We start from the raw sequence: 16,071 nt of genomic DNA on the forward strand, positions 1-16,071 counted from the left end.
AGTCTAGGGCTTCTTCAGAATCTTGCACACTATACAGTTCCGACCAGTTCTCAGATTCACACAATTTAATAAAACAGCTCCTATTTATCAACTCCTTGCGTACACGCATACTTGCGACGTCATAGCCATGCAATGTGAAAATAGTCGGATAGTGATTATGTATTGACATTATATTATTAATGTCAAATAAAAGCTACAATTCAGAAGGTTTTCGGAAATTGATCTTCGTCTGATGAAGGAGTCTGATAAACTATATAAATACTATATAAAATTGATTCAATCACTTCGGGATCTAATATATTGCTCAGTGACGAATATCCGGATGAAAAGTAAATCAGTAAGAAAGGTAAATCAGTAAGAAAAGTGAATCAGTACGAAAGGTACTCACGAAAAGTACACGCCTTCAAAAATAGTCAACTTTTCGTCCGGAAATTGGTACATAAAATGTCATTTTTTGTTCAGGTCGACTAAAAATTCCGTTTCGATCATATTTGACAGACTATCAAGTGAGGGGCCTATCATCAGGAAATATGAATTGATGTAGTCGATAGTGAAAATAGTTCACCTGGTAGGAAAAGCCTAAAATTCAATGTGGCTTTTCCTGAGAGGTAAACATACTATTTTTCCGCAAATCCTTTAGAATTCGACGGATATTAATTGATTACGAAAAAACCGCGAATTATTTCATTCATAAATAAATAATGCTTTGAAATTCGTAATAAAATTGGTTGCGTTACTAAGGAAACGTATTAATGTTGAATTGTCAAACTTGACACATACTTATAAATTTAATTGCTAGTGTTTTCGAAAACAAAACAGTGTAAAATGATAAGTGATGATGAATTTTCCATTTTTGGACTACTTCAGAGATGGCTGAGTCGGGGAACACTGCTTCATTAGAATTATTGGCAAAAAAATCAAGAGAAAAGTAAGAATATACATATAAATGTTTTAATGGACTATCGCAAGATTAAAAACACGAGTTCTTTCTCGGAAAATGTTGTATTGTAATGGCATAACTGTAAATATAAAAAACTGATTTTAAAATGTATTTTGCAATGCATCGAAATTTTCAAAATATAAATTAATTCCTTATAGACAACGTGTTTTCAATCATTTATATAGAACACTAACAATTGTGAAGAAATATAATTTCCTTAAGGAAATGAATATTTCCCAAAAGTTGGGAAATCTTGACTATTTCGTTGAGAAATTTTGTCTGGAATGTCAAAATTTCTTATCAATTTGCGAAAAAATTTATAATTGAACTAAAAACTTCAATATAAGATTTTCACTACCTACCATGAGTTATTTAGGTACGACACGTGTTTCGCTATCAGATTAGCATCTTAAGGTGGGTGACGGTAAAGTTTACCTACACCACCTGAAGATCCATTCTGATAGCGAAACACGTATCGTGACTAAATAACTCATGTATATGTTACGGCTAAAGATAGGTGTGAACATAAACTTAAGATTAGCCGGCTAAACTTAGGTTTAGCTTCGGGTATTTGCTAATGTTAGTTTCTTCTATCTTTAGCCGGCTAAACTTAAGTGTAACCACATCCCATCGGCTAAAAATGTAGAAGGCTTGAGGGGCGCAAATTTTCGGCAATTAAAAGAATATAAAGAAATAGTAATACCAGTATAATCAAATTATTAATGCTATTAATTTTTTGCATGAATTTCACATATTTTAATAGCAGAAAAGCATTCTGTTGAGCAGTTGAGAAATTGGAGAATGAACATATATTTGTTTCAACTGTCTCTCAACGAATTCTTATTGACGAATATAAAAATCTGAACGCTTGATGATAAAATTCGAGACATGCTATTTTGAGTGTGAGGGAAAACTGTAGTGTTAATGATTATTTTTCATCTTGTTATTATTCAAAATCTGAGGGGAATTGAATGAGCAGAAGGAGATAAAGAAGACAAGAATGATGCCGCAGTTAACTCTATAATCTTGATTTGTCTGATAAGCTTTACGATTAATGCACTTGTATCCCCCGGGATGATTCATCAATCGTGGCGACAGGCCATATTTTGGAACCCGTATGTTCAATGACTCGGGAATAAATTTTTAACAAAATCAGCTAGAGAAAGTGTTTTCAACTATGTTCATGTTCATAGTTTTTTTTTGTTCATTTTTGCGAAAGAATTGGTTGGAAAGAAATTGCAACGTTAGAAACTATAGTTCCTATTTCGTAATTTTTCCATAAAACCAATTATTGAATGGTAGGGAAAATATACTTTTGTTTACGGAAAAATTTTTCTATTTCTAATATCTTATTTCTTGTGGGGTCATATTATGGTTTTTCACAAATTAGGCTCGGTTTGAAGAGCATTAATCTCCTAAACAGATTAAAATAACTCGTTAAACGTTGAATTGAAAACCCATGGGCGGCATGTAATACAACCTCAATACATTCGATGCTCTCTTGCATATTTCAATTCTAAAAATTAAAAAAAAAGTGGTCGTGTGTGTTCGTCCTCTCCCATCCGACCATTCATGAGACATCACCTATCTTCGTGTCCATCGAATACATTTTTAGCCGTTCCGTTTTGGGTAATGTGCACATTAGGCGGCTAAAGATTAAATGCCCTGACGCAGATGAATATTTTATCGAACTTTAGCCGATCCTCGAATATAAACCTAAGTTTAGCCGGCTAATCTTAAGTTTATGCTCACACCTATCTTTAGCCTTAACATATACATATTTAATTTTCAGAAAATACGAAAAAATCCTCAGATTTTGCTCGCCAAATGGTTCTGAATTTCGCAATAACCTTAAAATCATTATTCTGTAGCCAACTACCAATTTTCAACGTTTCGTGATTGTGTAGAGCACATCGTAAGGTAAGGGTTCATGTAAAGTAACATGTGATACTAAATTCCATTCACCACGTTGTGATCATGTATACAGGGACTCTGTTTCAATGCAGAATAATGAACTACGTTGTTGAAAAACGTGCTGGGAAATCTTTTAACATTTCAGAGGCGCATTCATAACTTCTCGAATATTTCCACTGGTACAGAAATAGGTGAGGAATTGAAAACTTCAATTTAAATCACCATAGAGTAAATTACAGCACAAGGAATTCATCTATTTTAATAAATCATACCAAATTCTTTGTCGACGACAATAATGATAAGGTGAACAAAGTAGTATATATTGAAGGAAATATATTATAAATTGGACAGGACGTTCATATATTTTCCCATTTCAATAGATCTAGAGAAAAGTGAAATGTATGAATTTCTCAAAAATAATATTCTTCTGCTAAAGTATGTTGGTTTATGGGTGCCTGGAAAGTATTTTCAAATGAAATTTTATAATATCTACTCTATGATTGTTTTAATATGTATCCTGTTTTTGGATTGTTTCTGCGCGTTCCTGAATATGCGAACGCTGGCAGATAATTTGGAGAGGTCATCGTTGTATTTGACTATTTTGTCTATCAAATTATTGGCATGCATAAAAGTTTTAATGTTCGTAAAAAATAGAGACATTATTGATTCCATAATGTATTCTCTCAATGCAAGTGAATTCAGATGGAGGAATGAAAGACAGAAAAAAATTATGAAGAATTCGTTTCATTTATATGATATTGCATTCAAAGGATTTTTTATTGTGAGTATTTTTGCCTGTATATTATTGCTCATTCTTCCTTTGATTATGGAACAGAAGAAGAAGCTGCCTTTTGATGTCTGGTACCCGTATGACTACAAAATTGCTCCTTTGTATATTGTAACTTACGCTCATCAAACTTTAACAGCTTCGTATGTTACGCTGTCTCAATTAGGAATAGATACGTTTTCAGCTGGATTGATGGCCGTTGTTGGTTGCCAATGTGCTCTTTTAGAAGATAGGATGATGAACTTTGATGAAAATATTGTCGATTTTGATCAATTATTTCGAGAAATTGCCGATCATCATGCTCAGATTTTAAAGTGAGTCTTTCAACCTATTATTTCTGGTATGGGCCGTGAGTTAACCTGATTCAGGGATCTGAAAACCGTTAAATATACGGAAAGCCACGGTTCGTTTTGTTGTCATAGGTATAGTCCATTCAAGAATGATTGACATCTGGAGTGGCTATGGAAAATCGAATTTAAGTTGGTAATAGCCCATAAGTTCAGATTTTGTGTTGCGGAATTAAGGTTGGTATTGTGAATAAACGGCGATCCACAGAACAATCTATGCACTGACCGAAGGTAATTTGAGTTTTGTAGAGCTGTTCACATTCTTAATTTAATCCAACAAATTGGAAACATAATTATATCAATTTTGATTGCTGATTAATATGCTCCGAATTTGAATATTTCCTCTTTTCAAAAACTCTTCTTGCTTACATTTAAATATTCCACTTCTGTGATTGAATCTACAGAAATTATTGAAGATCTTTTATGACCAGATTTAAGCTGCGTCTGGACTTTCAAGTCCTACTGGGATGTCAATCATTCTTGAATGGACTATATATGTCTACAAAGGTATTGTTGCCCCTGCCTTATTTTTGAATAAACTTACTTCCATTTCGTTTACACTGTACTTTTTGTTTCGAAGCTTGTATAAAACTGTCAATAATATTATCTTTTTCAACACGAGCCTTCGATTGTTAAAAGGTCGGAGAGGACATCTGTCAACCGTAAAAAAACCGTCTTTATGGACTAGTTGATGCGGTTCATTAGGTTAACCGCATTTTTCAAGATTTTGGTCCGTAACCACGCTATTGCAATTCAGGTACCTTCGGTTAACTCACGGACCCATAGCCTTCGTCTATACCATGTGTACAGGGTACTGGGCCTGTTCCGATATTGCTGGTTTTACTGGCCAGTAATCGAATAACAATAGAACTCGAACGACTGAAATACTGACAGTACTGTTCAGGAATATCGGAACAGACTGTATATATTCTTGAATAGATTCTTCTCCGATTTGGCCTAAAAAACAATATGCAGTTTTCATAATGAGCTAAGTATATGACTCCTGGAATATTAGATTAAACCCGCGACTTATATATTTCATTGTAAAACGCTAGAGAAGTATACTTAGGTATATAAGGGTCACATTCATTTTTATATTAATTCATTACATGCCAGTTAAAACTAATAAGCGTGAGTTATCTTAAAAGTTAAATATAAGCCATCGTGGACATAGAACTTATCGAGATTTACAAAATTGTACTTACGTCCAGTTTCATAATCAAATTTAAAGTCACTTTAAGCCTCAAGCTTCCTTTACGTATAGTTTCATAATCAAATTTGAAATTACTTTAAGATTAAAGCTTCCTTTACTGTTATTTTCAGTAGGGTTGAAGGAAGCTTTAAAATTGAAAGGACTCTAGGTTTGATTATAAAACTGGCGGTTAATCGTTTTCCTCTATCTTTTATAGTTTACACAGCGTCTGCCATGAGATTCTGATATAAACGGTTTTATTAACGACTTATTTATGAAAAATGTTGATATTTTCAAAATATATTCTGTGTAACGTCACTAGTTCAATCTTCGCTGAAATGGATAGTTTTGAAAGCTTCACATCGCGATACGGTGACAAGCGATTGACAGCGATTTGTGGTTGGAACTTTGCCAGAATCTGCTTCCAATATTCACGAAATATTTTCAAACATTTTTCCGTGTGACGTCACCGTTGCAACGCCAAGACACGTATCTTGAAAAATGTTCACGCCAAAATACAGCTTAAATCTTTGCTATGACACAACACATCTGTATTGTAAGTATAAATGGCGCCAGACCAGACAGTCACATAACATAGCAAATATTTAATTCAGTGGATCTTAATAATGCCAATTTTCCGAAGATCACAGATGGCAATCAATTTTGTGCGAATGTTATTGAATTTCATATGTTTATCAACTTAATAGGTGAAAAAAGTCCTCTCTGGGGGAAACAACTTTGTTTTGGTGTAAATCCTTTCATTTTGAGGTTATACATATATGCAGGTTAGTTAAGTTACCTTCTGTTCTTCGTAACCAATTTGAAATGTACAAAAACTATACCGTGCTATAAGGACGAGATAACACCATCTTATATGGTGTTGGCCTCCATCAAGTGGTAACTGAGGCTACTAGAACTACTCGGACCTCTTCAACGTTAATTGACTACATAATAACTTCTGCACCCGATCTGGTTGTGAAAACTTCTGTCCTGCCAGTCCCTCAGGTTAGCGATCATGATCTCGTACACTGTATTTTCAATTTGGCCTTCCAGAAGCCAGGGCCAATTTTCAAGACATCGAGAGATTTTAAGAATATTAACTACGATCAATTTAAATGTGATCTCATGTCTATTCCTCGGAACAATATTTACGACATAGAAACGGTTGATGGAAAAGTTGATTTTCTCACCTCTAATATAATAACTTTATTAGATCTTCATGTTCCATTCAAAACATTCAAAATTTCTAAAAATTATTCACCTTGGCTAACCGATACTTTGCGGGATATGATCAAGACCAGAAACCAGTTACCTACTATCTAAATTTAAGAGATCGGGAGAGATTTCCGACTGGAATATGTACAAACAGCTGAGAAATATTATCACTGCGGCTGTCAAAAAAGAAAAAAAGGCTTATTATAGCAAGTACATTAATTACAGCGGAAATCCCAAAACTACTTGGACACATCTGAAGAAAATGGGTATTGTTCAGCAAAAAAATAAAGTGCTCAGCGCTTCTCTTGCCGATGTTGACCGTATTAATGAACATTTCATTAACTCTGTTCCTGACCTGTCCCCCGATGACGATCTATTGTCTTTTTATGCTGACCGAGATAACTGTTCTGCTTCTTGCTTATTCAGATTCCGTACTGTTGATGAGATTGAAGTTTTGGAATCCATCAAATCAATCAAGAGTAAAGCTGTTGGTTATGATGGCATAAATATACTTACCCTCCACTTGTGTGTACCTCATATACTTCCACATATCACTCATATCCTGAATTATTGTCTGAAAAAATCCGTCTTTCCCAGCCAGTGGAAAAGAGCAGTTGTTCTACCTGTGCCAAAGGTGTCTAATCCAAGGAACTTGAACAATTTACGACCTATAAGCATTTTGCCAACATTGTCCAAAATTTTGGAGAAGATCATGTGCAAACAACTCTGGTCACATTTGAATTCTAATAAGATTATTCCTCCCACCCAGTCTGGTTTTCGAAAAAATCACAGCTGTACCACGGCTTTGCTGAACATCACCGATGACATAATTAGGGCAACTGATAAGGGTAAACTCACTATTCTCGTACTTTTAGACTACTCTAAGGCATTTGACAGTCTCGATCACAAACTGTTAGCAGCAATATTGGCACATGTTGGATTTTGTGATGCTTCGGTTCTCCTTCTTGCTTCTTATCTCGCTGAACATTATCAAGTAGTTTCTTACAATGGCAATTTATCATTTCCTCTCAAAATTCAGAGGGGTGTACCACAGGGGTCGATTCTTGGACCGATATTGTTCCTTATCTACATTTCACAGTTTGAAAAGTTCATTCAATTTCGTTTCATTCATAATTATGCCGATGATACTCAGCTGTATATATCCTTCTTTTTAAATGAATCTTCTCAGGCAATTTCAGCTCTGAACTACGAATTAAATGTTATCAGGGAATTGTCTCATCGGCACTGCCTGCAGCTCAATGTGAATAAGACCGTTGCTATGTTGTTTGGGAGAAAAGGTGACAGGATCAGATTTTTGGATGAGGGTTATTCGATAATGGTTGGTTCAGATATCGTCAATTTATGCGACAAGGCTAAAGATTTGGGAGTCTGGATTGATGTAGATATGCGATTTACGGACCATGTGTCTGCTTGTTTGCAAAAGGCATATGGTAACTTGAGAGTTATTTATAGAAATAGGTCAACTTTGACCCAAAATATTAGAATTCTGCTATGTGAGTCCCTGGTTCTTTCTCACCTTAATTTTGCTGACAGTGTTTATGGTCCCTGTTTGAGCTTCTCTGACAAGCAGAGGATACAGAAACTTCAGAACTCCTGTCTGCGTCTCATATTCGGAATACGAAAATTTGACAGAATTAGCCATACTCTACGTTTTGTCAACTGGCTCAATATGGAGAACAGACGATGTCTTCATGCTACATTATTGTTCATGAAGATATTAATTGGCCGAACTCCCCCGTACCTCTACAATAAGATTACTTTCCGCTCTGATGTTCACAACTTGAATATACGTTTTAAAGGAACCCTTACACCGCCTATATTTAGAACACAATCATTTCGTAGATGTTATTCATACTATGTTACGCGGTGCGTCAATAATTTATCTACTGAAGTCAGGGCGGTTAGTAATCTGAGTCGTCTACGAGCCTTGGTACTCAGCAAGCTTTTGGTTCAACAAAACGCTGTTTTCACGGATTGATGTGTGTAGGAATCGTTTCACTTAAAATTGTTTTTTTTTTACGTTTGGGTGGTTTCACTACTTGCTTTTATTCTTAATAATTGTTATGAGCTATATGTTGTTACACTTTTTTTTTCCTCAATTGGAAGCAATGAATCGAGGGGTTAGATCGAACAGTGCGCTGGATGAAGCGTACTGGATCTCGCCTTTTCAATTTCTTTTTACCTCATATTGTATTTGATTGATTATTTCTAATTCATGAAATTGAATAAAGACCTTTATTACTTTTATTATTATTATTATTATTATTATTATATGTCCTCAAACATTGACTAAACGTTCATTTCATCGTGGAAAATAGTAAAAACTGACATCTTTACAAGAAAGTCATAATCGAAGAGCTTTCCCCATTATCACGAGATAGATTAAGATATTTTCAATAGATAGAGATATATTTTTTATAAAACTCTTATTGAAACACCAAAATATTCTCCGTTCTTTGATGTAAACAAACAGAGGTGCATTGACTTGTTATTCACAAAAATTTACACCAGGGCGCGTATCGCTTGTTTTGAATTCCCAATTGAATCCCAAGAATCGCAGTAGAATGTGCTACATGTGTCTTGGTAGCCTCAACAGCTGAAGGGAATTTAATAAAATGCTTTCAGGTTAGCTAAAAAACTGAACAAGTTGGTCTCTTTTTACGCATTTGCTCAAATGGGTTTATGCGTATTGTTGTTCTGTACTGCCCTATTCCGTTTGTCTGTTGTAAGTATAAAAATTTCAAATAATCTCAAAATCCATTTCTCTATTTGTAGATTGAAACAACGAGTCCGGAATTTCTTGCAGTAATTGTCTACATCGTAGCAGTAAAAATCCAATTATTTTTGTACTGTTGGTTTGGTAATGAGGTGACTGTATACGTAAGTAATGTGCAGTATTTCTTGGCGCATTTTAAGAGTCGTGCGGTAGGCTTTCCTTTGATGCATTCTATAGGATCCGAATGATGTGGCAGTTCTCATATAAACTTGATGAAAGCGACCAACAAATGAAAATTAACCTTAAGGTGCATTTACACCAAACGAGCATTGTTTCCGAACGTTTCAAAACGTTTTGAAATGTTTTCAAACGTTCGAAAACTCAGAATGGGAGGTGTTTCCACAGCCCGCGCCTGTCCGAACGAGCAGTTGTTCTTGATAATTCAACGAGGACTCTCTAAAGTGCACCGACATGGCGCCCTCATTATCTAAAATTGCAATTTCTACTGAATCTATAGTAATCAGAGTCTCTGATAGTAATAATCTCTCAAATGAAAGAACTACGCCAAAGGAGGAGCCTGGGTGAATTCTTTTCTGAAAGGAAGAAATTATACCCAGCTGCTGGATGACTTGAGAGCGGACCAAACTGAACTTTTTAGAAATTTCTGCTGCATGTCATTATCGGACGAAATTGAGGAAAAAGTGTCAAGAAAGACACCAATCATCGAGAGAGCATTCCAGCGTCGGTTAGACTGGCACTAACGATTTTTGGCTACGGTAGGGTGACCAGACGTCCGTCATTGTGACGGACAGTCCGTCAATCGTCTAAGAAGTCCGTCACTGGAAAACGTCCGTCAAAATGTCCGTCAAAATCTTAAATTTAATTCAATTTTCTCAAGATTATTTGAGATGGATATTAAAAAAAGAAAGTGCAAATTTATGGAAGATCTTTCGAAATCAAAACTTGATTCTGAAGTCCAATGTACGAAGTGTTTGGGCCAATTCAGATTGCAATTGGAGAAAGAAGAGATAATGTACGGCATGTTTCAAGTTACGAACATAAAAAAAAATTCAATGCAGCAGCGTCTTCCTCTCTGACCAAATATTTGAGACATTCAAATTTTGGGGATGAAGAAGCTTCTCTAGAAACGCCTGAAGCCCTCTTCTCATTCCACAGTGTAATGCACAACCATTATATTAATATTATTAAATTTTCGTTTTTGTGTTGTAATAGACTTCTTTTATTTCTCTATTTTCAATAAATAGATTTTTTTTATCGCCATACGTTGTAGGAAACTGTGTAGCTGGAATCATATACAGGGTGAGTCTTATAGACTCGTACAAATATTTCACAGTAGAATCTTGAGGTCAAAAGAAACACTTTTTTCCTACACCGTTTTTTTCGAATCGGCTCGGTTTAAAAGATACAGGTTGTTGAAAAATATAAAAAAAAAATGTTATTTCTAGTTCTCACTAACGGCTTTATCGAATGAAATGAATTTGGGGATATAGTTTTCGAGTAATTTGAAGTTCAAAAATAAAAGATATCTGTGAAATTCGAAAAATTGGGTAATTTTGACCGAATGCAACTCTTTTTGAAAGATCCACAGACGTCACAGATTCATTTAGTTATTTTGAAGCATAGACATATAGACATGGACTGTGCCTTCCCTTTCTATATATGTATGGAATACGGTCAAAAAAAGTGACAGAGAGAAACGCACGTCGGGAATGCAGTTGTCTCTTTCTAGAATTTTGATTGGCCTACACTCACCTCTATGTGAACAAAAAAGAGACAGGTAAATTCCCGACGATCATTTCTCTCTTTCTATAAAAAAAGCCAATTTCATGCTGACATTGCTCAGTCCATGTCTCTATGTCTATGTTTTGAAGGTAATTTGTTTTTCCAGGGGTGGCACAGCTCATTATGAAAACCTGAAATGGCTATATCTTCTTATCAGGGCTGAATCGGAAAAAATGGTACAAGAAAAAAATTTTTTTTTTGATCTCAAGAATCTATACTGTTGAAATATTTCTACTATTCAAAGACTCGCCCTGTATATATAAATCAGGTCCATCCGTCATTGAACATTGGATAATCTGGTCAGCCTAGGCTACGGGAGATTCTTATGGAAGTGTCATGTACCTTTACCGAATTTCAAAACCATCAATATCGAAAATTATTACCGTCTGTCTGTGAAGCCATCGTAAATGGACTCCATTTCAAATGGATTGATTAATTATGAAATCACGATTCAAGAGATCTCACCAAAATTCAAAATAAATTAAATACCAATTCCCAATAACTTATCACGGTCCACCGGTGATTTCGATGATATGACGCCAGATGTGCAAGGAAATCCGAATCCCTTTGATGATTCGTCGGTTTACCGACATGAGACGGAACGGGATCGAGCATTTTAAAACGTTTTAAAACAGGCTTCGTAAACTTTATTCGACGTCGATGAGTGTTTACACCGCCTGTGCATATTGCGTGCATTGTTCGCAAACACTGCCTTATAATGAAACGTTACTTTACCGGCATGTGGCGAATGAGCTCGAGCTCTCTGAAACGTTCGAAAACATGGTTTGCGAACTCTGTTCGGCGTCGATGGCTGTTTACACCGCCCCACAGTGGTCCGAAATCCCGAAAAGCTGGCCAAAAGTCCAAAACGAATGTTTTTTTCTAGGGACTTTCAATGATTGGAATAGTTTTGGTAGTATCCCTACTATGTATTATTACCATTAAGAAAGCGAAAACGTCCATATCTGGCTTGGAATCGCCTACCATTTAAGAGTTGTTACGCATGTAAATCGTTCGCTCATCGCGCGTCTAAAATAGGACAAAGTTTAGACACGTGTAGAATCGCGAGAAGTGAACGGATTTTGATTCTATAAAATGGATTTTTCTCTGGAAAAAAGGTAGATTTTGAATGTGTTGCTCGAAATTATTGTAACAGATGTATGATGTTTAAAATCATTAAGGAAAGTAGTGGTATTTTTTTTTTTACTTTCTGAAAAGTCGTGTTAGAAAAAGCCATAAGTCAAAACCCCCAACGAACCCCACCCTGAAACTGAATGTAAACTGTTGCTTAGATATCTCATCAAAACATATCCAAAAATTGGCTGCTTCTGACTGCAACTTTGATTTTGGGGATAACGTTTACGCGATGATGTGTGCCTAGGTTGGTTCTTGTTTAGGATATGTTTTTTTTTTCTTTTGAATAAGACGACTTAGCGATTCCAAATAAATAAACGAAAATTCGTGTCAGGTGTTACTTCGATATTTCAATTCTATCCTCACCACCCCACACACCCCCCAACCCCGTGAATAAAAAAAATGGCGATTTTAAAATTTGTGAAATTTTTTTTATTTTTTAATTTTTTTTACATTTTGATTTCGAATTCTTAATCAGCGTCCCGGAAACCCCTGAGTACAATTTTTTACCCGAATTGAATACGATTCCGAAAAAAATTTCCGCCATATTGGATCCACCATTTTTTTTCTACATTTCGAGTTCGCATTCGTAATTAGCGACCTCGAAAACCCCCGAGTACAGACCTTTACCCGAATTGAGTACGTTTTCGTTAAAACTTCCGCCATTTTGGATCCGCCATTTTGTGTTTCCACTTTTTGTCTTCAAATTTGTAATCAGCGACACCGAAAACCCCTAAATACAGACTTCCACCCGAATCGAAAACGTTTTTGACTTTTGGCCAGCTTTTCGGGGTTTCGGACCACTGTGCGCCCGTACTACTGTTTGCAAACAGTGTTCGCGAATAATGCTCGTTTGGTATAAATGCGCCTTTAGAAGAAGTTACCACTAAACTGCAGATCAGTGGACCTTTAAGTGACTGATGAGGAAATTCATCATCAGTTGAAGATTTTTTTTGTAATAGCGAATTTTGTACTTGTAAACTGTCACTTCGAAAGTTCCTAAATGATCATATTCGATCGAAATTAGTTCTACATCTTAGTACACAAGCGAAGTTGAAGCTCAACTCATTCAGCACTAGAAAATTTTTGGTAGAATCAAAGGTTCAACCTTGTACGAACAGGAGTGAATCTTGGAGAAGGTGATAAACCAGGTTATCCAGGTGATAACCTTACAGCGTTTAAGTATCTCTGGAATCGTGTAATCGGATAGTATCTCACATTTCGATGAAGTGTTATCTGAAACACTCTTATTTCGATCAAAAGTAAATTAGTATTTTTAATGGTATTGAAGATTCAGACCACCTTATGGAATGATAAATAACAAACTGTGAAAGTTTGGATAGCACTGACGTTAGTGAAGGGCTTTTGCGCGCTTCTTCAAATTCATAACTGAAGCAGCCGCCCATTCAGGACTAAACTTATCTATCCCTGATTGTATTCCAGCAGAAAAGATTTATTCTCCCAATACTTATTTCTAAAAATATACATCCGATCTGATTGAAAATTTCGCTCTAAAATGAAGTCTTGAAGCTTCGTGCCAAATTGGAGTGTTAATTTCGATTATTTGCTTGGATTAAAGTAGGAAAAGAAATAAATTGACTGAATTGACGTTTTCATTGGCATCAAAAACGAATCAATACCTCGGAATAATCCTTTCCAGGGGGAATGATTAGTTTTTTGATGATGATGGTGATTAGATGAATGTTTTCAATAAATCTTTTTTGCAGAGCTCCAGACTGCATCTAGCAGCATTTCATTGCAATTGGATAGGTTCGCCTATAAGTTTTCAGAAAAAACTGATCCTCTTCTTGGGCAAGACTGCTAATCCAATCAAAATAAGGGCAATTAATTTCATTCCAATGTCGATTTTGACATTCTCTACGGTGAGATGATTTTTTTTTCATTGAGAAACGACGATGCAATATAAAATTTCAGATCATGAAGAATTCTTGGTCATATTTTGCTGTTCTACAGCAAGTACACAACAGAATGTGAATGAATTAACAAATCAATCAGGAGTACTTCAGTGTGGTATTTGTTTGTGAATGTGAATGAACTGATTTTTCATTGACATTCAATATTCATTTTATCAAATATTTATTCCTTTCACTGTATTGTCACATAAGATAATAATAAATTGTGCACCTATATATTATGTATTATTTATGGAAAATTGTTTGCGTATTGAAGAAATTATATCATTGAATTCAACTTTATTAGTTTTCTTCCATATACTTGTTATATAGGGTTCCCCATAATATTTTATTTTATTAATTCACTAAATGAGTTGTTCTCTGTGGGAATATTTTCTGTAGTTTTTGGGATTTAAGTCAACTATTAATCAAGTAGGTGACTGTCAAAAATAAGTTTTAAATCAATAATTTCGTGTAACTTCTTTTTTTTACGAGAAGTTTGTTAGTTTTCAGCAATAGTTATTTGAATTATTAAACTTTTTGCTTTGAGACATTATTTCCACATCCGTTTGAACTTTCGAACAATGTCTTTTGTGTAGAAACTTACATAAGAAAGAGGCAATTGGATAGAAGAAGTTAGGCGTTCTGTTAACCAAAAAAATTTCAATTCAAATATTGAAATGTGTAGCCTATTATGGGGAACCTTGTATATAGAAAGACTAATTATATTATTAATGTTATTTCTTTGATTCCATTCAAGAGCTTATCAACACATAGGGAAAATCAATTCTTAATTGGGAACATAATAATAATAATAATAATAATAATAATGGCTCTTGACGATCTTGAAGATTTACAAGGTGGATCCCAATATTGTTAAGTTCCTGAAAAACGCCATGTCAACCTGGCGTACTAGTCTTCAAATGAAAGCAGCAGATTGCTCCATTACAACAGGACCTATTCCAATAAGACGAGGAATTTTCCAAGGAGACTCGCTGAGCCCTCTGTGGTTCTGCATGGCCCTGAATCCCTTGTCTCATAGATTGAATTCTACGGACTACGGATTTTCCATCAAAAACGGCAGTAGAACTATGATGAAACTGAATCATCTTCTTTACATGGACGACTTGAAACTCTTCGCATCTACCAAAAAACAAATGCAACTGATGCTGAAAATGGTGGAAGGATTCTCGGAAGACATCAAAATGAAGTTTGGACTAGAAAAATGTCGACTGCTTAACATAACGAGAGGGAAAATAGAAGATGGTACGTTCAAACTCAAGGAAGGTGCAGAAATTGAAGCATTAAAGGAAGGAGACACATACAAGTATCTAGGCATAAAACAGGCAAGAAAAATCAATCAGACCCAGATGAAGAAAGAATTAACGGAGGAGTTCACCCGAAGATTGAGGAGGATAATGAGAACTGGTCTTAACAGCAAGAATCTGATAAAAGCGATAAACACCTACGCTTGCTCGGCGCTTAGCTATTCATTTGGTATGATCTCGTGGACGACCACCGATTTAGCAGCTTTACAGAGAAAAATAAGGACGATGCTGACTAAACACAATAAACATCACCCCAAAAGCTCAATAGAACGGACAGAGCTGCCACGACATCTTGGGGGTAGAGGAATTGTTGATTTGTCCAACCTTATGTCCCAGGAAATTGAAGGACTTCGAGAATATTTCTTGAGCAAGGCTGCTTCGTCAGAACTCCATCGAGTGGTTTGTGTTGCTGATATTTCTACACCATTAAAGCTACAACAGGATCACTTGGAAACCGTCGAACACTCTGCAGAAAGTAAAATGCAGAAACTGATTGGCAAACCTTTGCATGGGAGGCACCAGAACGAGGTCAACCATGATTACGTCGACATATCTGCGTCGAACTACTGGTTGACTTCCGGAAGGTTGTTTCCTGAGACAGAGGGCTTCATGCTCGCCATCCAGGATCAGGTGATTCCAACAAGAAATTACATGAAGTACATCGCCAAGGATGCCTCAGTGGCGGACGATAGCTGTCGTTATGGCTGTGCGACACATGAAACTATCCAGCACATCACCGGCGGATGTCAGAAGTTCGCGGG

General features: G+C 35.7%; 2 protein-coding genes across 2 annotated transcripts in view; both read left to right on the top strand.

Moving 5' to 3' along the window:
• The first annotated feature begins 805 nt into the window (after window positions 1-805).
• The window catches only part of LOC123322777 (odorant receptor 4-like), a 47,602-nt gene continuing 32,336 nt past the window's right edge, over window positions 806-16,071 (top strand). Inside the window, exon 1 of the mRNA XM_044910794.1 lies at window positions 806-928. The gene's annotated coding sequence lies outside the window, so the exon portion shown is untranslated. The remainder of the gene's footprint in view (window positions 929-16,071) is intronic.
• On the top strand, window positions 3,528-14,170 carry LOC123322715 (odorant receptor 4-like). The gene is made up of 6 exons (XM_044910704.1): window positions 3,528-3,546; window positions 3,625-3,955; window positions 9,042-9,141; window positions 9,192-9,296; window positions 13,797-13,952; window positions 14,005-14,170. The coding sequence occupies exons 1-6, from the start codon at window positions 3,528-3,530 to the stop codon at window positions 14,062-14,064; spliced, it is 771 nt and encodes a 256-aa protein (XP_044766639.1). The 3' UTR covers window positions 14,065-14,170.

Source organism: Coccinella septempunctata, chromosome 1 (genome assembly GCF_907165205.1).
Source record: "Coccinella septempunctata chromosome 1, icCocSept1.1, whole genome shotgun sequence".
NCBI classification, from domain to species: domain Eukaryota; kingdom Metazoa; phylum Arthropoda; class Insecta; order Coleoptera; family Coccinellidae; genus Coccinella; species Coccinella septempunctata.

Bases quoted from the DNA above. Each gene is read 5' to 3' on its own strand.
- LOC123322715 (XM_044910704.1), top strand. The intron at 9,142-9,191 runs GTAAGTATAAAA...CTCTATTTGTAG, and splicing joins CCCTATTCCGTTTGTCTGTT to ATTGAAACAACGAGTCCGGA. The intron at 13,953-14,004 runs GTGAGATGATTT...ATAAAATTTCAG, and splicing joins CGATTTTGACATTCTCTACG to ATCATGAAGAATTCTTGGTC.